This window comes from Gadus morhua, chromosome 9 (assembly GCF_902167405.1).
Source record: "Gadus morhua chromosome 9, gadMor3.0, whole genome shotgun sequence".
Taxonomy (NCBI): domain Eukaryota; kingdom Metazoa; phylum Chordata; class Actinopteri; order Gadiformes; family Gadidae; genus Gadus; species Gadus morhua.
Window position 1 is genome coordinate 3,967,339 of NC_044056.1, and position 25,928 is coordinate 3,993,266.

General features: G+C 44.8%; 2 protein-coding genes across 3 annotated transcripts; one reads left to right on the forward strand and one right to left on the reverse strand.

The window, feature by feature from the left end:
• Nucleotides 1-209: 209 nt before the first annotated feature.
• Nucleotides 210-21,987, reverse strand: cfdp1 (craniofacial development protein 1). Of its 2 annotated transcripts, XM_030365615.1 has the most exons (8): nt 21,883-21,987; nt 21,186-21,262; nt 20,745-20,889; nt 20,374-20,599; nt 19,759-19,886; nt 13,936-14,076; nt 3,801-3,959; nt 210-808 (listed from the first exon to the last, which is right to left on the reverse strand). In XM_030365615.1, exons 2-8 carry the CDS (start codon nt 21,250-21,252, stop codon nt 718-720), a joined length of 957 nt encoding a protein of 318 aa, XP_030221475.1. In that variant the 5' UTR covers nt 21,253-21,262; nt 21,883-21,987; the 3' UTR covers nt 210-717. The 2 variants fall into 2 exon arrangements, with proteins under 2 accessions (XP_030221475.1, XP_030221474.1); XM_030365614.1 differs by lacking the exon at nt 21,883-21,987 and having other exon boundaries at nt 21,186-21,537.
• tmem170a (transmembrane protein 170A) lies at nt 21,872-25,719 on the forward strand. Its single transcript, XM_030365616.1, has 3 exons — nt 21,872-22,150; nt 22,871-23,041; nt 23,641-25,719. Exons 1-3 carry the CDS (start codon nt 22,036-22,038, stop codon nt 23,769-23,771), a joined length of 417 nt encoding a protein of 138 aa, XP_030221476.1. The 5' UTR covers nt 21,872-22,035; the 3' UTR covers nt 23,772-25,719.
• The last annotated feature ends 209 nt before the right edge of the window (nt 25,720-25,928 follow it).

Here is a 25,928-nt window from a genome sequence, read left to right on the forward strand (position 1 = left end):
CTTAAGTGACAGTGAATTAACACAGAGGGTGATCATTATAATTTCTGACCCGTTGTCGAAATAATGTTCATGATTAATAATTTAAATGTCCAGGCAATTATGGGCCATGTCCGTCTTCCAGGGCTTGCTCCAGAGCCACAATGAAAAACACTGGATTGTACTTAAGTTATTGAATATTCATCATTCTCCGTGTAGAAAAACAACAGCAGTTAAAAGCAACCTTGTGTTTATTGAACATCTGAAACCAGAGTGCATTGATATGAATACGGCTCTGGGAATGACAACAGAAAACATAACAGGGGGAAAAAAACATCCTCTTTATATCCATAATAAAGAGGGGCGAATCTATCTCGCAATCTGTCTTTATGACCATTGCGAGCCCAGGGCTGCCATTTCAACGCGCACACGCAAACGCACCCACACACACACACACACACACACACACACAGTTTCAACAGTAGAGCAGAGATGGAATGAGAACGAGATACCGTGACATCAAAACATCTGGTTTACTCTGTTCCCTTGGTGAAGGGTAAGTGTGTGTGTTGTTGTGTGTCATTGTGTTTGTCATTTAGTGTGTATCTGTGTGTTTCTGTGTTTATGCATGTGTGCGTGTGTACATGTCAGTCCATTGTGTGTGTGTGTGTGTGCTTGCATGTGTGTGTTTGTGCATGCGTACTTGCATGTGTGTGTGAGTGTGAACGGTCAGGCTCTCAGTCATCGTTTCATGTTAGTGAGCCGAACTTCTTTCTCGCGTTCAAACTGTCGATGGTCGACGCGCTCCAGGAAGTTCTTCCGCTCCACGTACCTTCACACACACACACACACACACACACACACACAAAAGGAAAACAAGTTAAAGAGCTACAGAGGCTACTAGCATTGTCAGCCTCGGCAGTATGTAATGTAGTTTAGTTACCAACTCCATCTTCCCCTCCATAAATTAAATTCACAGCAGTCCTGCATCTTTCAAAAGCTCTTGTTCTGCTTTGCCCTCCATCTGACATACTTCAGTATTTTGATAAAGGTGCATTTGAATAACGAGCACTTATTTAAAAAAAAAAAAAAAAAAAAAAAAAAAAAAAACATCACTTCCAAGTTGAGACTAAATTAGCCCTGGTGTCCCAGCCAGTAAAAACCAGAGATATATGGCAGAAGTAATTTTTACTTTTTCGCTTTACTTTCCAGCCTGTAACTTGACATTGACAACGCTGCTCTCTAATTTAGGGCTCAGTAATTATGTTCGGCTCGGGCCAACATTGGTTCACCAGCGCTTCATTGGATGGCCCTTGTGGGTTTTGGAGAAGAGTTAGCGCATGGGAAGATCTTTTAACTGGGCTGAAATGTTGAATCCAAATATCCACCTCAATAGATTCTCGTTACAAATCCCAAATATTTTCAAATTTCATTATTTATGCATCCACCGTCTAATTTGGCGCATATCTTTCTATGGTTTGTGTGTGATTTAAAATTGTTATAATTTATGGAGCCATCACTTTGGAGAACAATAGACAAATAATTAGCCACCACTTCAGGACATGATTAGCTATTATTTATAGCCAGAGAAACGCATCTGCCTGATATTGAGTAACTAGTGGTGGATGATCATCAGCCAGATAGGATAGTAACTTTACAAAACTAAAATGGAGGAAAGCTGAACCAATCATCTTTCCATGGGCTATGGTAACATGGTGAGCATTTTGTTAAATGATTACCAGTTTTGTCGCTGAACCACAATAGCCAATTTCATTAAACCGTCACATTTTCTGTGAAGAATTACACTCAGTTGTTACCCTTGTCGACGAAGATCACTGTGTTACCAGCAAGTAATTAAAATCAATGAAATGGGTTAGACAGAGTGTGACTGGGGTTTAGTGCGTGGAAACATTTATTTTAAAGGCACAGGGTTCTGTCTGCAGGAATAAATGAAACATGGGCATATAGAGTAACTCGAGGGACAGTGGAGGCTCACACACACTCACTGCGTGGATACTCCAGTGTGACAGCCTGCCTGCATGCGTCTGGCTCATTCCCCATCTTTGGGTCTTGTCTGCATGCATTACCCATCGTTAATGTGGATGCGTCGCCTGTCGAATTCTGCAGTTTGCTCCCGGGGCCTGACGAAACGGCGCGCATGCAAACGTGTTTACTTTGGGGAAGACGCATGATGATGTGTTTGTGTTTGCATTACTTGGAGTGTGGGTTTATTGTCAAATTTTATTTGCGAATACACATGGGTATGAGTGTGTGTGTGTGCCTGTTTGATGAGAGTCGTGTTTGTGTGTGCGCACACACGCGTCTTCTGTCGATTGGATTCAGTGGGCTGAGTCATGTGGCCCCTAGTTGCCCCTGGTAACCGAACGATGATGTCAAGGTTAATTAGCATCGCCAGAAGAGGGTGAAATGATGCCTCCCTCTTCTCATATCCGCTCATCTCCATTCCTCTCTCCCTCTCTCTCTCTCCCATCTCACTCTTCCTCTCTCTCTCTCTCTCCCTCTCCTATATTCATCTGTCGCCCAAAACCATTCCACATTCCCCTCATCTTTCATCCCTCTTTTTATATGATCCTCTCTCCAACTTTTAAATTGAATCCGGGTCAGATGCATCACATGAAGGACCACGCCTCCTTCTCCCCCCCCTCCTCCTCCTCCTCTTCTACATCATCGTCTTCTCGTCGAGTAATAGAACGACTAGACGCTATTCCCAATATATTCTTCCTCTTATTGTCCTTCTTCCATTTGACCACCAGAAGCAGACCCATGGAGGGGGGGCCTCTGAGCGTTCCACCTAGCCATTAATTTGTGAGACACACACCAGTGAAGACCATTTAATCATCAGTGTGATGGGAGGGAAGGCCAGAAGATTTACACCTGGGAACGATGATGAAATGAACCCACACTGGTCTAAATCTCAAGCCTCCCCATACAACCAGTTTATATTTACGACCGGAATCAGCATATAATCATTTAACAACATTGAGGTTTTTTTTTTGGGGGGGTAGGAAAATCCATGTTTCGGCGGAGGAAAAGTTTAATTTAAAATACAAGATCAACCTTATTAATCCCAGGCAGGAAACGTTGTGTGTAATTTAAAAAAGATGTATTGGTGATTTACGACTGAAGCCCGGGTAATACCCGGGGCCTTTTCTTTGAGATATTCGGAACAATTAACTTCCCCTCCGTCGTCTGCTGCCCTCATTTTAGGGGGAACATTAAATATTTCGGAGGCAGTGGCGCAAGTCGCTTTATGGTGGATATATTTAAGATGGGAGATAAGTAGCCACAGAAACATCAGCTTTATCGTTGTTCCACTGTTATTTAAGTCTCTGTGTGCGTTTGGTCACCGACTACTACGGACCTCCTCTGACTCTGCCATAAAGCTAGGGCTTAACGATTTGGGAAATAACCTAATTGCGATTATTTCAACCAATATTGTGATTGCGATTCTGTATGCAAATTTTATTTTATAAGTTCCTTATGTTCTGTATAACTCACCAAACCACTTTACCAACACAACATTGGAAGCAGTCAACATATAAACTGCTCTTTCTTTGTGTTGAGATGAATTGATGCATGAATTGATTTTATAACATCTATATTAAACTATTGAGATGTAAAAGAAAAATAAATACGAGTGTTCCTGATCTCCAGTCAGTAACTGGAGATCACCACATACACACCAAAACAATGTTTTTATTTAGCTGTTGAGATTTGCAAATCGCATTCTATCACAACGCCATGTCGGTTTGAATTCGAGCGATCTTCCAGCGCTACATAAATCTTGAATTGAGCCTCCTCACCCTTCCTTGCCGCGGTTGTGGATGGCCAGTTCCTCCGTGATGCCCTCCTCAGACTTGAACGTGTCCCAGTCCATCTTGGACTTCTCCAGGGTGCTCATCTTCTGCTTCTTGCCCCCGATCTGGCCCAGGATGCCGGACATGCCGACCGCCCGCTTCACGCTTGGACCCCCCCCGAGATCAGAGAGAAAAAACACAAACAGACAAACAAAACACACACACACACGCATGGTTAGGTCAGGGCCCGGTTGACAGGACAGGAGGCGCTAGGCTAGGCGCTAGGCTAGGCGCTAGGCTAGGCGCTAGGCTAGGCGTTGCGGCCGACAGATGCCAACTGTAGCGTGAATATAGATGCAGGCTTGAACCACTCCGACTGCGTGTGCATCGCGCACACAACCCCAAACAAACAATGACAGTGTTATCACAGGAGTCCTGTTAGAATCCTGTGTTATCCAGGTTAAGTCGAGGTCAGTGGATGTACAGTTTAGCGCGATGTCACTCAACCGTACGGAAGCAACCATACCGAACCGACCATATAGAATCCGGGGCTTCTGCGGGTCTTTATTGGTCACGGTGTTCGCAAGCACATCTGCTTTGGCTTTTATCCCCCTTCAGCGCGTGCGTGCGTGCACAAAATGGTGTCTCAACATTTGTCTGACGTGCGTGTGCGTGCGTGTGTGTGGGAGAGGGGAGGCTGATCTTCTTTCCATTCCCTGCAGATTGTTTGCGGCGGCGGTCGGGGACGTCGCTCCGCCGGGGCCAGCCGAGGAGAATGTATTCGCCACGGCGTTCCAGCGGGGAAACGCAGAACATGGAATTACACGCCGTGAGGAGCTTAGAGAGAGGGGCCCGAGAGAGGGGCCTCGCGGGGGCTCGGGGCCCTAGCTGCTGGCCCCGATGGGTCACGGAGCCAACGCCGATTATGACGATGACGGGCGCGGCAACGCCAGAAGGTGGGGGGTGTTTAAAAATATACATTAAGGAGTTGAGCCGCGTGGTCAGAGACCCCCAGTGTGCTGAGCAGCACATATCACTGTTATTAATGTGATGATGGTGGTTTTTTGGTAGAAAAGCATGGCTTCACCACGTAGTGTTGGTAAATAAACAACATTTTCTGATGCTTCATGATGACCAATAATAAAAATACTTGGAAGTCAATGACAGATTTCTGTCTTCCATCACTTTAAACCACTCGACAAAATAGGGGCGGGTTCGAATTGTTCAGTGTTACTCCGCGGAGGGCTATTACCCTGCGCCTGATACCGGCGGAGGGTACACCCCAGGTCTCCCGTGTCGCCCTCGGAGACCGCGGGACTGGGTCACACCACACCTCACCAGGATCTGTCCTACATGCCAGGACGACGGACAGCCCACCTCGTTTCTGGATGATCTTTTGGGATACGTTTGCTTGTTTTTTTTTATCAAGCAGATGAAACGGGGGGATGTATTTGGTAAGCATCGTGGCGAATACTCCTCACAAGTCCGCAAAAGTAAACCCCTTTCTGAACTAAGAAAAACAAGCAAGTTCACACTGGCAAGAAAACATAAAGTAAGATGTTATTGGGCTGAACTCTTTTTGCCTCGTTTTAAAAAGGAAGCAACATTAAGATATGTGGAGCCTGCACGGCTGTAAAACGCCTGCTCGGCTTTCATTTCCTAGAGAACGGCTAGAGAGAAGCTATGTGAGGGGAAACCAGGAGAGGAAAAAGGCCATAACAAGCATGGACATAAAACGGTGTGAGGAAGCTGACCTTGATGTCTAAGTCTCCTTCAATTTCCTGGAGTCACATGGGGAGGTGTGTGCGTGTGCGTGCGTGCGTGCGTGTGCGTGCGTGCGTGCAAACAAGCATGCACACATATACACTCAGAGACGTGATCAGCCCTTTAGCTAATGACGATGTTTATGTCGTGTTCCACGCCATTTGCAGGCTGGTACGACAAGCTGCGAACGCATTCTCCCATGTAACGCGTATAACAGCTCGTCTCTCGTCTCTCGCGCGCGCACGCACGCACGCACGCACGCACGCACGCACGCACACACACACACACACACACACACACACACACACACACACACACACACACACACACACACACACACACACACACACACACACACACACACACACACACACACACACACACACACAGTGCAGACATTAGTGAGGACGGACGGTAACAGCAGCTGAGGCCAGCTATGGTCCGCCACTAACCGGGGTTAGAATAATGGCTGCTGGATACAGGCTTGTACTGTGAGCGCCGAGCCCTTGCTGTGACGCGTCGACTCGCCTACTTAGACAGCACTGAGAGGGTCTACAAGCAGAGACCACTGGGGGGGCCGTCACGAAGGAGAAGAGGGAAAGGAGAGTCGCCACCACAGAGGTCAGAGAGCGCAGTCCGGGGTTCTTTTGAAAAACTCCAGACACTAAGTTTCACTTTGAGACTCCAGACAGACCGGGCAGGCGGAGGTCCAATTACAATTCCTAACGAGGTGACGCCATTAACAAAGATTGACTCTCTTAACCACCTCATGCACGGCCCATACATTTAATGTGAGTTTGATTTCAAATTATTTCCATTTGTTCTCTCAAATTGTGTATGCGCCGGAAAACAAGTCTGTCAGTCTTTCTGTTTGTCTGTCGGTCAAACACAGAGTTCTTCTCCAGAGGATCCCTGCTCAATTGCAGGATAATCAGGCAGTCGTTTCAAAATGGCTGCAAAAATCCAACGTGATGGAAATTGGACGTGTCGGGTAGCGTGTCGGTAAACTCTGCCATGACCAAAGGATGACTGTGGAATTAGCCAAATCTCATCAGTGCTATGGACAGAATGGCTCATCTACGGCACCGTATTGAAGTATTTGAATTAAAATGATTAGGAGAAGAATACATCATACAGTAACAATGGGCTGCCGGCTCTTTGAGCTCGGACTCCATAATTCACAATTGCACACCTGCTCCAAACAACACATACCAACTCTCTCTGATGCCACGCTGTTCTGTACATGGCCAGATGGGAATCTGTTCCCACCACAATCACGGACCGACAGACAGAGAACCAGACAGACAGACAGAGGGAGAACGGGACGGAGGGAGGGACGGGCAGGGGGACAGACAGAAAGCCAGGGCGACAGGGAGACAGGGAGAAAGACAGAGACACAGAGACAGTCAGAAAGACCGAGAAACAGAAACAGAGAGATAAAGAGAGAGATAACAGACAGAAAGCACGAGAGAGAGAGAGAGAGAGAGAGAGAGAGAGAGAGAGAGAGAGAGAGAGAGAGAGAGAGAGAGAGAGAGAGAGAGAGAGAGAGAGAGAGAGAGAGAGAGAGAGAGAGAGAGATAAAAAGGAGAGAAACACTGAGCCCTTTTATACAAAGCGATGTGAGAACATTTTAACCAGAAATCGTGAGCGACCAAAAATGTGAGGCAGAGACGCAGGAGGAAGAGAAGCCTGCTCTAGTCTTTGGTGTGCCACAGCTGCCTCCTCCAAATCGGCACTTCCCTTCGTTCCGGGAGGAAACGCCATACTGGGGCGTTCTGAGCCATATTGCTGCACGTCCTGCTGAAAAGGGTTCTCCTTGATGTGGACGCAGTGGAGAGGGCTGTGTGAGAGAAGTCAGCTGCTGTGATTTTATATTGCGGTCTAAAAAAGGTTCCCACACTGAGGGGTTTCGTGTAGTGTTGGTGTGTGGTACCTAGGACAGGATAGAAGCACACGGGCTCATCCCTACAGGCTCAAGTGGATCTCAAATAATAACGCGTGCCCATTGAGAAACGGTGGCCTGGTGTGTGTTTGATGTGATCATTGGAAGATCCACTTGAGCCATCCTCATTTAAAAAAGCATTTTTTTCTGCTTTCTACTATAAAGGGTGCGTGTAAAGATTTTGAGGATTATATTCTGATTATAGAATATATTTTTTCTTGCTCGTGCTCTGGGAAATATTTGTCAAGAGGCTACGAAGGCAAAACACAGACCTAGATCGGCAGAAACAAAAAAACAAAAAAACGCAATTAGATAAATTAGCCCACCCTGCTAATGGGCTACAGTGACACCCATTAGCATTGTTAACATGCCAAGTTCGCCTCTTCCTGACACACACTCTTGCATGCACTGCGTTCATTAGAATGCCATATGTTTCCTGCGGTATAAAATAAACAAAAACATGCTTATGCTTGTGTGCATTACGGTATTCCCACAGTTGGAGACACCAGATGTCGAGGGCTCTGAAGGGACACACGTGCACACGAACGCACATACGAGAGCCGTGGTGGGAAAAGCAGGAGACTGCCTGGCCAGAAACAGAGTTGTTATCCATGTAAAACAGACACACACACATACATGCGGATTGTCCGTCTCTAAATGCACGGGAAAAAAGTTGACCCGACGCAGGGAAAACTTTTTTTTGCGGGGCTGCATATCAAATATCCGTGGAACACTCACTGCCCAATCAGGATGGTTAATGCTGCCAAGCCTTCCCTGATTACAGATTTAATCAACTTGCTAATTAGAAAAACCGCCAACCCCTCCCCATGCTCCCGGTGTTCCAATCAGGAGCAGCCGGGTGCAGAGAGGAGCAGGGAACAGCGTCCCTGAAGGCTTGTTCATTGTCTTCCTTGCGTCTGGCTTCAGCCCAACAGGTACAGAGGCCGATACCTGAGACTGATCGATGCTTCTAGTGATGACAGAGCTTTTTTTAACCGATATTCTGTGTAAAAAGAAATGTGGCTGATGCAGTCCTACTGCGGGAAAAAAGTAAATCACAAAATACATGAATAATTTTCCTCAGCACACAAAATGTGAAATATTGTAAAAACGCAGATTTGACCATCATTTTCCAGTCCATACACGTTTCTTCAGCCGTGATTCCAAAGTGTTCTCCGTCCACACTTCAGTGCCTCATGTTTCAGTCACAGCTTCAGTCCCGTCTCCCATGGGAAGGCCCGGAACACTTCGGCTGACCCTCAATGTCTCGGTGCAGCCACGATCATACATTCAGTGTTCCCGAAACCCTCCTTTTTCGTACTCTTTCCCCGACTACACTACGGCGCAGTATGCAGGGTATACACTAGGGAAAGCCTCTTTGAAAAAAAGAATGCTGGATGAAACTGCTGTTTCAGTGGGGACGGACAGAAAGCAAAAAAACTAGGGCTGTTAGTTAAACGCGTTATTAACGGCGTTAACGCAAACCAATTTTAACGGCGTTAAATTTTTTATCGCGCGATTAACGCAATTCTTTTATTAAAAAAAAAAACAACACTTTTTTTTTTCTTTGGCTCAAAACAAAGAAGCAGTAGCCTGCTTCTTCAAATGACAGCTATGTTCAAATGACATTTGTTCAAAGCAGTCGTTTAATTGCACTATAGGCTCTTTTTTTGTACCGTCCTGTTTTGATCAGTATATGCCAATATTGTTATCAATAAAAAATCATTTGCACAAGGCAAGCCGACGCACTTCACCATGTTGATAAGAGCATTAAAATGAGAAGAATTAATGGGACAAAGAAATCAAGGGATATTTAGCATAGAAAATTAATTTGCGGTTAATCGCGATTAATTAGAGTTAACTATGACATTAATGCGATTAATCACGATTAAATATTTTAATCGGTTGACAGCTCTAAAAAAAACATTTGAGAAAAATAAAAGGATGTGGATTCAAACCGAAGTAACCGATACACAACACCGACCAGACTTCCTGTAACTCGCACCGCATTCAGATCAATGGTTGCAGCTCTGGCAGGCGGGAGCCTCGATGCGTTCGTATTCAGCCCGTGTTTCAAATGCAGCATCAGGCGGGAGGCAAACGACATACATACAAAGCCAGATACACTTGCAGGGGAACACCTGATGAACACCAAATGATAAGCCGTAGGGATAGGCGGAAAGAAAGAAAGAAAGAAAAAGATTCCTGGGAGTGATGCAAAACGTTGCTTCTGCAATAGTTGTATCGTCAGGTTGACAATGTATACATGGTTCTTTGATACAAGCATCAAAGAATGTCAGACGCCTACATTTTATGCAAGTGGAACCTTCCTATAGAAGGTGCATATAGTGCATTCGCCTATCGGATTTGGTGTTTGCGTTACAATCTGCGGTGCAGTTACAATCTGCGGTGCAGTCACATTCATTTGAAAGAAATATGGCATTCGGTCGAACCCGAAAAAACCCAGAGCTCAACCCACATGTTAAACAAAAGAAGATACAATTTTAGGGAAAAAAACTATCCCAAAAATATTTTAAGAATCTTAATATTAACAGAATCATGCGTTCCGAACCCATTCCCGATCACCCACGTCATCAGGAAGATGAACACATAGCAGCGAGAAGTCAGGCTCCTCTCCCAACACCGGCCCTGCGGCCGTACGGCCCACTCTGTACCACACTGAATTGCTCCCACTTTGTATGTGTACTCCCGATAAATGCACCATGAGTTGAAGATCCGGGCGTGCGCTAGTTAGTCATTCTGCCATCCACGCATGCAGAGCCGCAAGGCCTCACACCGGACAGCACACATTGGAGCAGTGGGCACGATTTTACGTGTCATTTATTGGATGTGTGCATCATTAAATTTACAACAGGAGTCCAGCTTTCATTGGGTTGAAACACTGACACACAAACAGAGAGACACACACACACACACACACACACACACACACACACACACACACACACACACACACACACACACACACACACACACACACACACACACACACACACACACACACACACACACACACGTTTCCAAAGAGTAATGTTTATTTTTCTAAATACAGAGGTAAAGGAACAGGGTCAAGAGAGATAACAATACAATTATGTATAGCATCAAGCATGATGTCCGTGTGTGTTGGCGTGCGTGTGTGTGTGCATGTACCTGTGTGTGTGTGTGTGTGTGTGGGGGGGGGTCAACGTGCTCGTGGCCAATGTCATGTCAGGCGGCAGCGAACCCAGAAGGAGGTGCAGCGTGATCAATAAACCAATCAGCGTCTGCCAAAGACCTCCGTCAGCCCTGGGATCAATACGGCAATACAGATGAACAGCCAACAAACACTGAGGGCGCGCAAGAGCGCAGGCACACACACAGCCCCCCACTCCCCCCAACCCCCTGACTAGAGACAGCCTGTGGGATCGATGGAGGACCACGCAGAACCTCACAGCCAGGTGTGTGTGAGCCAATGAGCTGAATGGGGGGGCGTTATTTAATCGAGTCCACGGGACATTCTGAAGCAAACCAGGGGGTAGGCTGAGCTCTACATAGTGACTTACCCTGAGCCCAACTAAACCGACATCTTTGTTAAGAGATAACCTCAACTTAATCATCTCCGACTCTGCGAAAACAGAACAATGTCTGTTTTAGCACAGAGGCGACCCTACCCTATGTAAGCACATAACTTAACACACTACACCACAAATAATTAATACGCATTCTGAAAATAAACCCCCTTCAAAAGCCGAGCTATATTCGTAGACGAGTGAGAGCTTTTGTTTTTAACAGGTAAGCCGCAGAGTCCAAATCCGACGTGGATTCCGACCCTTAAAATCTCGGTCCGAAGATGAGCTTCAGCTGCCATTTAGTTAAATGTCTCCATGATATCCGTCAAAAGGATGTCATAACGACGTTAGCTGAAGGCGCCAAGTTTGGCAAGGCTCAAGTGGATTAGTTCTTGGCCAGGTGTCTGGTGTTGACGTATGTGTATCACGACATGCCCGTTACACAACTCAATACACAGGGGGCGGGCTTGGCTGATTACAGCAGGAGAGGCAGACACCAACAGTTTACTAATTTGTTTTAATAAGCAATTAATAAATTTGTCATTATGGTTGGCAAAAATATTTAAGCGGTTTTAAAGTTAAAAGCAGACGTGCAGGGGTTTTCAAACTGATTAAAAGGTTACATGAGGAAGACGTATACAATTTTTTTGTTTCATAAAGATTACAATATACAACAAAATGTCAGCCCTAGAGGTAGTCAGACAGCATTTGGTCTGATCACCAAAATACTTAATATTCTGGAGCTTCACGAAAGCGTTTCACGAACCGTCTAGTTTTACAGAATATTTTGCATGAAAATTAACCAGCGGCTTGCAGTGATCCTGAGTGTGGCAGATTGAAATGAATACGGAGTCGGAGATGAGGTAATTGTCGCCCCAAAGCTCCCGAGTCACAGATGTCTGGGATTTGAGTAAGACGTGATGCAGGGGGAAACGAGAACACCACAACACAGCTCCCCTCATACTGAGCAAGAGCTGCTATTCAAAGGCAGTCAGCAGAATGGAAAAATCTGCCGCATTTAGAGCGCATGGTCGCTTTGTGAATGCGTCGGGGTGCGTGTGTGTGTGTGTTTGCGTGTGCGTGTGTGTAAGTTACTGCTGGCCTGCGTCAGCATAAAGTAGAGCAGGAGAGCGGGAATAAAAGAGGAGAGCTGCTGTCTACAGAGGAGCAACCGAGGTAAAATGAAGACGGGAGAGAGACACAGACCTAGAGGGAGAGAAAGAGCGACAGAGGGAAAAAAATATGGGATTAAAAGCGACAGAAATACTGTGTGTGTGTGTGTGTGTGTGTGTGTGTGTGTGTGTGTGTGTGTGTGTGTGTGTGTGTGTGTGTGTGTGTGTGTGTGTGTGTGTGTGTGTGTGTGTGTGTGTGTGTGTGTGTGTGTGTTTGTGTGTGTGTGTGTGTGAGAGAGAGAGACAGATAGGCCGGGGTAAGGGGCAATTACACCGGAAGGCATTGCTAATAATGTCACGTCTGCAGAAGGCATTGTTTGCCTGAGGTATGGCTCACACATCCACTGATCAGTCAACCAACACCAAAGGGGGCTTTCAAACCCAAAGCTTCATTGTTCCATACAGCTTCGAACGACAGTGCGTCCTATTTAATTAAGAAAATATAGAAATGTTTCGCAAAGAGATTGTTGACGTTAAAAGCATGACAGAAGATTAGGCAATTTTTTCAACAGTCCCTTTGGGATTTACAATTCATTGAAATGAGAAAATGATTGCTAGTTGGAGTCAGTGTTTACTTCACCCAGCATATTGTGGATGGCATCTTATAGTTGCTTGCCACTGAGAAATGAACTGAACCCCATTGAGAATGTTGATATGGTTCAATAGGAGCGAGTCCATGTTTATGAGAGTGAGTGTGTGCAGAGTGTAGGGAGTGGTTCTTAAGTCCATTTCCTGTTGTGTTGGGCACCACCGTGTAGTGTAGTGTATGCACACACACACACACACACACACACACACACGTAGAGGACGTACTGTACTTCCTGTCTACTTGAAGATGATTTCCCGCTTCCTGTCTAGGGATTTAGAGGAAAGAGAGAGAGAGACTCCACCCAGATTCATTATACTCCATCATACCAACGAGGGGAGTCATTCTCAACCAATCCATGTGTGCCAATGGATTGTGGAGGCGGACACACACACACACACACACACACACACACACACACACACACACACACACACACACACACACACACACACACACACACACACACACACACACACACACACACAAAATCATTGTTGTTTTGATAGCTGTGTGTGACAAAAGGGGAACCTGAAGCAGAAAATGAATTCCTCTAATAACAGATATTGACACACACACACACAGACACACACCCACAACACACACATTGTAATCTCATTATTTACTTGTCTGCTTGAGTGAATTTGTTTTATAACTCATATGTGGGAATGTGTGTGTGTGTGTGTGTGTGTGTGTGCTTCTGCAAAAGTGTGTGTGTGTGTGTGTGGGTGATTTCAGTGAGGAGATGTAGACCATTACTCTCATGTCACAGAGAAACACACAGTCTCTAATAAGCGAAAACACAGACTGCATACCAATGCCCACACCTTATGGGGATATTGTGTGTTGCTGGAACAGAAAGCAGAGACCCAGTTTGCTAAAGCTTATTGACTCCTCTACTGCGTTCTCTGTCAGAGTTATGCTTTGGATGTCCAGAAAGGTATTGTATTAATGCTGATGATCATTGCAACTAATATACTAAAATAGGCGTATTGACATCTGCTGAAATGGCAGAGTGAGTGAGTAAGTGAGTTTGTGCGTACGCTCCCTTACGTGTTTTTGAGTATTTTTGTGTACGCGTGTATGTGTAGGCATGCGTATAACGTACCTCGGCCCAGGAAGTCCAGGTAGTCTGACAGGTGCGGAGCTCTGCTTGGGTTGTTGTTGCGGCGGTGGATCCAGCGGGCTGCTCTGGGTCTTCAGGTAGTCCTTGGCCTCGCGTGAGTCAGCAGCCACCTCCTTGGTTACCCTGGGAAGGTGAACAGGGTCAGACCCAGTAATGAAACGCAATTGGCGTCCTAAACATGGGGTCGGCCCCGTTATCTTTGGCTGGTCAGCTGTTGGAACAATAGTTGTATTTTAATTCATTGTCATTGTGTCAACATGTTCAATGATCAACATGAAAGTCATGTTGATGATATACCAAATTAAATAGGGGGGGGGGGGGGGGGGGGGGGGGGGGAGATTGGAGTGTCTCATCTTGAAGTTGAGTTTTCAGATGGAATGATTATTAGCTGTCGCTCTGAAGTGCCAGCGTCTTGTCCTTTGGAACTGAAGTCCTCAGAGTCGTGTTTATATCCCTGAACCACAGAGGGATTTGTGAGGTGGTCATTATTATAATCAATCATCAAAGTATTTGTTTATTGCAGCTCTATAAAGCATTTCATACTACCATCCCATTCAAGTGGGTGAATGTCCCCTGGCTGATGTAGAGACCTCTATATCGCCCTTCTGAATGACAACTATTAACTCTGTCCCTGCTTGAGCAGTTAAGACAACCACACTATTAACACATACAGATAATATAAACATGAGGATTTCAGACCCTCCCTACACGCATTCAAACACACGCACACGCATTCAAACACACACACACACACACACACACACGATGACACCAGCGAACAAAGTCTTGTCAAACTTTTCCAATTGTCGCCAGATCCGTAGGTAACCATGGCAACGAGAAGGAAGGAGGATGGGGGCAGCAGTGCGAGGAAGAAACGGACGCACGCATGCATGCAAACAGGGAGATAGAAGGAAGCGCGTGGATATAATTAGACATCATCATTTATTTATGGGGATAATATAATGTTTCTTTCCATCAAATAAAACCAAAAAGGTATTGTCGGCCACGGCCCAGGAGGGATAAAGAGATACGCCGTGTAGTCATCAGTCACACACAGAGGGAAAGGTATACCTTCCGTTATTCCTAATGACACATCACACCGTAATACATCAACTCAACGAACCCTGCTGTGCATTCCTGATGTCACCACGACACCTTGATGACAGACAGCGGACAGGGTTGCAGATCAATTCAGCCCCAGGCTACACGAACAGCGCGCCCCGGCGTGCTTCTTACTCAGTTAAAATTAATGTCACCCTTTGAAGTAATTTCCGTCCAATACCCGCAGACATTGTTCCTTTGCGTCATGGTGTTGCGTGAGGCTACGCTCGCTCACCATGCAAAGCATGTTCCATGAGAACCACTTTTAAGGGGGTTGTTTGTGTAACGGATGGATCAGAAGGGACGCACTGCAGGCCGGACATTTCCTTGTTCGGATTCACAATCAATTTCCCTCGATCAAAAACGCTATACGCACGGTTTTGGCCTGCAAGATTGCTCATACGGGGCAATCTGATGAATTTGTGCGCGCTGTGCTGATCAGAGAACAGCTAGATCGGCATGCCTTCAGACATATCTGTGCGGATTCAGTTTATATTGCAACAGTGTGAGGCTTTAAGCTGAAACCTCACCGGCCAAATTACATTAAATGAACGTAAAATGTTTCAAAAACAAAGTCACGGGTTTAAGCCATCCAACATTCTCCACCATACCGTATTGAATGGTATGAAACTAACGTTTGTACTTTTCAGTTCCAGGCCAAGTGAGTAGGATCCAGTCTGCAGTGATTGAGGTTGTATCTACCCATGACACCCCAATCGGGCATGTGCTTCTGATTGGGGCATTATTCCAATAAATAACACGGCCTTAGTCTCCATGGAACCGTAGCTGCTAGACATTGTTTCCAATTAGGCCGGCTAGACAGGAAACTGTTCTGGAGGTCCCTCGAACCATGCTAACACCCCAGATCAGAGAGATCTTACAGGCTTTGTGGTGGTCTTCCCCCTTTTGACCTTTTCAGCAACAGACCAATTCTTTAATCCAGGCCAATGGACCCGCTTCATTTATATGCTTTCATTTTTACGTCTTTGGGTTTCATGAAATGCTCAAAATGAAAGTTACTATTATTACGATTATTATTATATCGATTTTTAAATATAAAGGAAAGATGAATTCACATGTGTGGACTGTGGCTTCTTGGTAAATAAAATAACTACCGGTAAGTAATTATTCATTATAAACTACAGAAAACAAACTACTTTAATACGCTTCAAATTGTGTTTTGAAAACAACCGTAATCAAATCACGATTCAAGTCGGCCACTCAAATCCCTACAAGCTGCACGCGGTTAGCGGTTCCCTAGATGGGGGCTAGGGCGCGCTCTGCTTTCCCCCACAGGAAATCAAGGCCTTATATGGAACAACAGCATAAACACAGCAGACAACAACCCCTCCGCCCCCTAGGGAACTTTCATATTATATACATTCACATTAAACCAGCGCCAAGCAGGAGAATCAATCACCTGGTGACCAGTTTAAGGGGGGCCCCCCCCCATGATAAGTGATCTATGCTAATTCCAGCGTAGCCTTAATTACAAAGCAGAGCGGAACACCGCACACATAGCAAGAGAGAGAGAGGAGAGAGGAGAGGGGGAGACTGGTGTGGATCGGGGATGGTGAACCAAAGCATATTTTCACTGGCTGGGTACTAATCTTTCCGTGATGAAATGTGAAACTGGCAGTAAGGACATTCTGGGTTCTCGTCGTCAGTTCTTATTTGGGCCCCGTGTAGTTAAAGCATTAAGTCAAGTGCTCTTAAATAAGACGCCGCACACACACAGGGGTCCGCCCCCTTCTTGTCCACAGTGACAACGTAATGTTTTAATGGGACTTCTGCGGTGCCGTGGTAACTGTACGGGAGGAACGCCGCGAAGAACGCACGAAGAGCGCTCCAAAAGTACTTTAACGGCAGAGTACTCACTTTCAAATGATGATACACACACACACGGATATAAACAGTACACACTTCTGCATTGAATGTCCTTCTTAAGGTCCATGTTCTTGTAGATTTGCAAATGGAGACTGGTGGGCGATTAGCCATTGAACTGCATGACTTCAGTACCATCCACCACCACCACCACCACCGCCACCACACTCAAGTAACGATGTGCTTTCCCCTGAATGATATACGCTAATCATACACTGCGATAATTATGCACAATTTGTCAAGGAAATGTGCTGTTTGTTTGTGACTGGATTCGGTTGAAGGGAGAAGTTAGGAGGAAAATGTAATTAGAGACTATGTCGTTTGCCAGTGACCCACAACTCTGGAAAACATGAGATGGGACTGTTGACGATCTGGGTGTACCGAGGGCCTTTGAAGCGAGCGGAGCGCATCGTGGGAGCGTGATGGACTTCGGACCGTCTTTCATCCTGATTCATGCCATGTTTGGTTCTGAATGGTCCGTTTGCCGACCGGTAACCGGGCCTAATGAGCACCAGGGAGGCTGTCAGAGTCACACCATCTGTATATGAATTCCCCCCCCCCGTTTACTGAAAACACTAAATAACATTTGCCCACATGACACGAAACAGAAGCATGAGAGAGCCTGACCTGTGTGTGTGTGTGTGTGTGTGTGTGTGTGTGTGTGTGTGTGTGTGTGTGTGTGTGTGTGTGTGTGTGTGTGTGTGTGTGTGTGTGTGTGTGTGTGTGTGTCTTCATCCAGGTGACAACCGCAACCATTTGAAAGCAAAATCAATTTAACGATGACTAACTAACTCGAGCTCTGTTTGCTCTCTTCCCTCCTGAATAATTAGGAATAGTCGTTTTTTTTCTCCCCTCTGAAACATCTGTGTTAAGTGACAGCCAGGCACAGTTTAATATGCAGGGAAGGGACTTGGGTATAGCTGCATATTGTTTCCCTTAACTAGCTGAGGCACAGATAGTTTGGAGAAAGCACTTCATTAATCCCAAGAATAGATTCTGCATGCTACTTCAACAGGCAGGCTCTGGAACGTCTCTTGGGAAGCTTGAGGACAGCACTGCAAAGGTCTTACACCATGAGTAGCTATACACCCATGTGTAAGACATCGACGTACAGTATGTGGTTTAATTATTATTTTGTATATTACACATTTCTTCCTCGCACCGAACCAACATACAAACCACATGTCTGGGTAACCTAGTGGCAATAAACCACATTCTGATTCAGACATGAACAATAACATGGACTGCCTTTAACATTGCCGTATCCATGACAGTTTTGCTGCAGCACCATTGGATTTTCAAAACAGCATACCCCAAATCATATCTTCACATTTCTCCAGTGAAGAGAAATGCATTGCTTCTGTGGTGAACCCTGACCCTTTTTCTACAAGGACTCCCTACCCTTCATGTTGAGACCTGGTCGATTTGGCTTATCAGAATGTAATAATTGTATCATAATATCCTAAGGTCAAAATGGACCAAAGATAAATTCATTTTTTTTTATCATCTGTGTGTCCCCCTCTTCCCTCCCAAACAGCATGCATCATTTCCTGCGTCTGATTTTCCCATATTTGCCAGGAATGACAAATCTCCATCTTTTCAGCATGATTGATTCTCCCACAGACAGCATTACATTGGATGACAAGTAGAAAAAACACTCCATGTGGAGATTTAACATTAATGTGTACCCGAGATTGTATTACCCTGGTATTAATATCACCCTTATAACCTGTCAGAAATAGCCACTGTCGCATTACTTGCTTATTTGCATCTCTCTCACACACACACACACACACACACACACACACACACACACACACACACACACACACACACACACACACACACACACACACACACACACACACACACACACACACACACACACACACACACACACACACACACACACCAGGGCTGCCCAGGATACATCCATTATAAAATCCATTATCCACTGGATTTAAGTTAGAGCCAAGAGCTCTTCAAGGCATAAATGGGAAAGTGGGTTTCTGCTGAGAATTGGCTGGATTCAACAAACAATAAAGGGACTGAGCTGAGCAAATGGGTTTTAATTAAAGCTTGGGAATGTGTTTGGAACTTTAAAGCTCTATTGCCATCTAGTGGGGAGGCTTGGCCTAGACAAGGAGACTGATAATTTAAAGTACAACAATATAAAAAACTGTTAGAATCAGTGGCCAATACTGTTAATTAAGTAGTCAAATCTACCATCCACCGGACAATCAATACATCACTTCAGCCCGGTATTCAATATTAATTGAATGTTGGATTGGCAGAGGACTGAATAAGTACAACTCCGGTAGTTGTTAATAAAAATGTCTGTGAATCTGCTGCCGTGTGCTGCCCCTCAGCTTTCCTGTGCTTTAAATTCTTTAAATTGTTGTACAACAATAGGTGGCAAGTCGGTTTCCACCGCAGTCTGAATTCAGCGCTTTTAGAAAGCCACAGGACATGGCATTCTCGTCCCACTATAGTAGAGGGCGCTAGGAACAAAGAATGAAGCAACCCATATGGCATGCTCTAGTCTAGCAGATTATATGGGAGGAACCAAAATTGGTCTATTACTTTCCAGTGTTGTCTGGATGTCAGAATATTTGAAACTACCTAGCATTCTCAAGCAGGTGTCAATCAAAAAAACACAAACACGCAAATACTTTGTTTCTCCGCTCCAATGCATGCATGGTTGCTTACATCCATAGGTCTGGCCATGTTTAGAGTGTAGTGGTTCTGTGTAGTTTGAGGACATTATCCAGTTAATAGAACCCTGAGTGGAAGGGGGGGGGGGGATATTAAAACACCTACCGAACTTCCTCTCCAGCAAAGTCAAACACCTTGGTGATGGTAACCGTGGACGACTCTGCAGGCTTAGTGGGCTCTGGGGCTTTGGTTTCCAGGGATACCGTCGGTTTCCTCGGCGACGAAGCCTCGGCCTGGAGAGAGAGAGACGGAGAGCATGTGAACACACAAGGATAGCTAGAAAGAGCTTGGGCTACACAAGCCATGGATTCAGATTTTTATTTTTACCAGTGTCAAGAAGTACAACAGGTTTACACCTAAGTTGCATCCAGAGTGCGAACACACAAGGATAGCTAGAAAGAGCTTGGGCTACACAATGTACTTAATTTGATATGCTTTTCAACATAAGCATTACCCCCAAATTTCAAATTCATTTTTTTTTTTGCTATATATAACTACAATGATACCTTTATAAAACTATGATTCACTATGTTTTTGCCAAGTCTCCAATTTTTTATAATTTGTCAAAAAGTTGAAATATTTGGATTATTTTAACGAGACTGTGTACCACAATGAAGTTATTAAACAAACGTGATGCCACCCCAAACTTACCTCACTTAACCACCTATGTTTTGTTTTGTCTGCTTCAACACAGTCTAGCAATCGGAGGTTGTGAAATACCTGCTCTGTGCTGCTGGCTTCTTCAGGAGAAGCAGACGGTTTGGGTCTGGTTCCGACGTCACTCAGGAAACTGGCCCAAAGATCATCTGCCTTCTTCTTCTGTTTCACCTCTTCCGGCGCCACCACGACCCACGGCTCCTCGTCTTTCTCGTTTGTGACCGTTCCTTCATCGTTATTCCCTTCCTCTTTATCTCCATCCACTTTCAGTATTCCCTTTTTCCTCTTGCTGGTGATGTTGGCAAAACATGACAATAAATCAACAATTGCCATTGTGAATCACATTCAAGACAAGGGGCTTCAACCTCACTGTGCTAAGTTAACCACGACGTACTCGCCTCAACTTCTACGTCAGGTACATGAACCCAACCCACCGCATGCCAAGAATGTCGTCCTTCCTCTTCGTCTTCGTCTTCGTCTTCTTCTTGGAACCATCACTGGTCTGTGGCACACCATCTATTTCGTCCAGTGGGTCCTCTTTGACACATTCGTTCATGTCATCTTCGCTGAGGTTGTCAGCTAGACATAGAAAAGGGCCAAAGGTAGAATGAGATAAAATCGAGGACAGAATAAGGTTAGTCATAAGGGGAACACATATATCTGGTAGCACACATATTTGGGCCACCGTTGATCTGCCCCAATGAGAACTCAACACAGTTGAACATTGATGGGGGTTAAAGTATTACTTTATCAATACTTATAGATTATCACTTGTTTGTTTATAGGCATGTAGTCCAAACGTAACAAAATGGGATAGCTTTGAGACAGAAACGGTCGGGTTCTCACAATAACCAAAGGCATAACTGTATATTTACCCGAAGGGACGTAGTCTGCATCAGCATTTGACGAATAACCGTCTGAATCGTAGTCAGAATAGTTCATCTTTGATCTGCTGTAGTGTAACGTTATATTTAAATAGCAATAAGTAAATTGGCGATTCAATCGGAAATACAGACGAATACGGACCTATAACATGTGCCGTTAGACAACGAGGCTATTTTCACGGCTTACAAATGATGGATGAATATGGCAATATGACGCAAAATTAGTTTGCATGTAAAATAATCTCTATTTCTAAGTCTTTTGAGTGTAAAACGTGCTCTTTCTTGGCATTGTATTCGTAATGGGATAACAAAACCTCACTTCCTGTTACCTAAACTACGGGAAGCCCAACTGTCCATATTGATTGCAGACTTATACGCTAATGTTTATACGCAAGTTTAGCCATTACCTATATTTTATTACCAATAATAAATACAACAGCAACTACTTTCGGCAAATTATACACTTATATTTGCCTTCTTGACGAACTATGTACACATGAATACGTATTAATTTCCCCGGAGAACTTGACTTCCCTTATCGATTTTCTTTTTTATTGCAACACAGTTAGTGTATTTTAATTTTTTTGGCATCGCATAACATTTTAAAGACCAAGCAAGCCAAAAAAGTAAATAAAAAAAGGAACCCCATCGCCGCACCTCCACCGCCCGGGTGATCTGTGACGCTCACCCAGGTTATGTTGACAGTCGGGCCGCGAAGCCACCTCTAGCGAACACCCCGCGACCAGCCTGCACCGTCTGAAGCGTTTATTACCGCTACTCTCATGGTGTTACACGCCCTGAACCCTTTACCCTCATGTATCATCTGGAATAAGTGGAAGATATGCAGGACAGGTATAACAATATAGGGTTTGTTCAGCAGATATTAAGTTTAAACTTGGTGCCGAGGCAAAATGGCACCAATCGAGGCAACGACACATCTCTCAGTGAATTCTCAGGTACGCTTGTGTTGGTGTTTCTCCCTCCCTCCCACTAACCGTGTCTATCGTTCGCTAATGTGTGGTAAAACGTAAATTATTAATGATTTGGCAAGGCTTGACTTGTATGTGTGTGCTCTTATAGAATGGGTCGACACTAGCTTCATGCTAATTTGCGCTAGCATGTTTTGTTTAGATGCCAGCCACAGGGCTTCCTTGTGTTGTGTTGGTGAACTAACTTGCCCTGCTTTAGTAGCAGTATACTAATGTGTTCCGTGTGCTTATACATTTCTTTGCTGAAAGGGATTGGTGGCATACTCTATGTGTCTTTAAAATAAATGACGAAGGGGACACTTTCCAACATCCATAATAAAGTAGAAACACTAACGTTACCCAACAGTAAAAGTGAGAGCAAAGTTAATTTGCTAATCGCCTTAAAAGCGTTTTAGGGAAGCTGTATGGTAGTCAACTGTTCCACATAATCCACAGAATCGCGTGAGGCAGTAGCATTCCTACACTTACTATGGGTATCATTGATGTTGTTACGGCTGGATTACCATGTCGTTCTCATAATGCAATAGGCTGTGTCCGTAATACCTGTCCTTGTGCTGGTAAATTACAAAAGTAGGATATAATCAAAGCAGGATAATGAAAGGGTTTGTTACTACTTCTACTACTAGACACTTCAATACAGAATAAAACAGACTATCAGTGCTTTAATGACGACCACTTGCTTCCCAGAGATGTGGTACGGCGTGTTTCTGTGGGCAGCAGTGTCATCGCTGGTGTTCCATCTGCCGGCCGCCCTCCTGGCCCTCGCCACTCTACGGCAGCACAAGATCGCCCGCTTCATGCCCATCGCCATCCTCCTCATGGGCTTCTTGGGGCCGATCTGTGGAGGTGTCCTTACCAGTGAGTTTGTGTTGGTGTTACAATGTAGCGCACAACTCTCTTATTGTGTGAGCTCTCGAAATGGCCATGTTTGGACAAGCATTTTGAGGGATCGCAAGGCAAGAAGAGGCCTGTTTCTCGGTCTAAAAGGCGGGAAGGAGCTGTTGTTGAGACCACCTCCGTAATTGGTGAACACTACATTCCATCCAGAGATTGAAAAGAAATTCAAAAACTGTTGGGAGAATCTAGATATCAATGGAAAGATATGAAGTGCAGCATGCATGTCATCTAGCCCAACACAATAAAGGGCAGATTATGGTCCCACGTTCACGCAACGCAAGGGGGTTAGGGACCCCTTACCTCCTTGCGGACCCGCCTTGCGTCCACCGCGAGGGCCGGACGTGCGGCTCTCAAAAATCGTAACCTTCCGTCGAGTCGACGCAGCAGCGAGGGCTGTGATTGGTCGGCCTAACCAAAACCCGCCGCAGAACCATAAAGGTTCCCGACTGCGTCGAAGCGTCTGCGTAGTCGTTGTGTCGCGTGAACGTGGGACCACCATAATCAACCCTTTACTCGAGTGTGAGCTCTATTAGTGACGTGTGTCTTTTCTGTGTCCGCAGGCGCTGCCATCGCTGGCGTGTACAAGGCAGCGGGGAAGACCATGATGTCTCTGGAGGCCCTGGTGTTTGGCGTTGGCCAGTCCTTCTGCATCCTCTTCATCTCCTTCCTCAGGCTCCTGGCCACCCTCTAGCCCCTCCACACAGCCTGCCTGGCTCTCCAAGCCCAACCCTAGAGCTCCCCCCGCTCTCTGTCCCCCCAGACAGGGTACTCTCTGTCCAAGGCAAGAGGGACTGGGAGAGGTGTGGAGGAGCTCTGCGACCAGGGAACCGGACCAGATGGCTTTGGTCTCTCGCCACTGACTGCAGTGGCAGTCCCAGCCACGTTCACTGGCGCTCTCTCTCTATCGCTCTCTATCGTCAGGGGTCTGTGTCACTCTTATCATGCTCTGTCGTCTGTCGTTGCCCTGGACCTGGTGTGTCTGAAGCCAGACTTTATGGTCGGGATACTCCGTGAGCCAATGGATGAAGAGACGAACAGCCTGGCAGACAAGCCAGCACAAAGACCTGTCTCGCGGTTAACGACGACGGACAGAGTACCAAGATATGCAAGGCGTCGTCTGTTCTTTAAGGGGCCTTACTCTCTGATCTAAACACAGAGGCTACACACGTGTGGTCTATTACGTCTTCAGGGAAGGTTTTTCCTTTTTATTCTTCCTTTCTTCCCCATGTTAATTTCTTCCTTCTTTTAACTTCCTCCTTTCTTTCTCGAAGTGTATTTTGAAAAAGCCTTTTCCCTCTTATTCTGAGACGATTCTATAGAGATATAGAATACACTAATGCACAATGATCTATATGTTAAGTTCACACTTAAGCTTTAGGCCCCAAGTTTTAGGACTTTAGGACACATTTTAGGACTGCAGTTGGTTGTCGATGTTGAATGCAGTCGAACTGGTTCTGTTGATAATTGTATGATGGATAGGTGAAAAGCCCTTTTCAGCAAAGCTGAAGCAACGAATGATTCCTGGAACGCATTTGTTAATCAAATCCCATTCCAATCTTAAACTCAGCACGAGCATTCAAAGCTTCTTTTGTTAAAGCTACACGAATGTAAAACCATTGTCTTTTTGGTCGTCAGAAATTATATATTTTAGCAGAGTTGTATATTTTTGGGAATCGATGATATTTTAATTTATTGTGTGAGAACGCCTCATTTACGCTGTGTGAAATGATTACCGGTAGGTTAATCTTATAGCATATCCCTACAGATCTCCACATGACCAAATCTGTATATTTGTGCACAGGGTGACTACTTCTAAGGTGATTTTGTTTGCCTGTGTTTACTTTTGTCATGGCATTGTATTGTGTATATAGAGAGGTAATTATCACTGGATCAAGTGTGTGTGTTTGTGTGCAAAATTAGCCTTTTGAGGAATATTGAATTTACTGTAACATTTGATTGCTTCAAATGAGCCATTTTCTGAATTTGTTGCTTTGAGCGACTTGTTAAAAGGCTGAGACATTTTGAAGATTTATTTTCTACAGGTTGTAATTCCCTGATATGAATTGATTTTTGTATTGTAATTTTGACAATTAACGCTAAGTTCTTCACAAGACCAAGACTGGAAGTTTAGAGGATAACTATTTTTAAGTGAAATCACATTTTTCATTCTTTGATTCATTAAACACTTTTATATTCTTCTGACATTGATATTGATGACAAGGCAATAAGGAAAGAGTGTGCATAGAGTAGGAAGCGATAGTTGTGAACAACGTTTTACTGATCCCCTTCAAAACGATTCGTTTTCTCTCCATGCTGAAAACCAAAGAGAGCTGATGCATCTGTGTCTGGCCCCATCAGGCCCAGCATAACTGGCTAAAAATGTTTCATCACTGAATGCCCAAAAGGTTCCTACTGGTTCGGGATTAGAATGCACTGACGTAATTTGTAATTGTCATTAAAAGCTACTCAGATTGGGGATGTTGTTGCAGGAGCCATGGATTCAGATTTTTATTTTTACCAGTGTCAAGAAGTACAACAGGTTTACACCTAAGTTGCATCCAGAGTGGTTCTAAGAATGTTCTTACCCTGTAAAAAAATGCAGGTTGCCTTGTAAAAACGATTAAATATTTTGATCTTTAGTGTGTTGACAGCTTATTTTTTACAATTGTTTTATTTTTTATATTCCAAATGTTTTTACACTTTCTGCCCACATACTTTTTTGTCTTGAACACGTCTTTTCATTAATCTTTTTATTTATTTTATTGTTACACAATGGCTGTGTGGGTGTGCATAGATATTCTACCAAGAATGTCATCGATCACACTTAAGTACTCTTGCTAGCCAATCA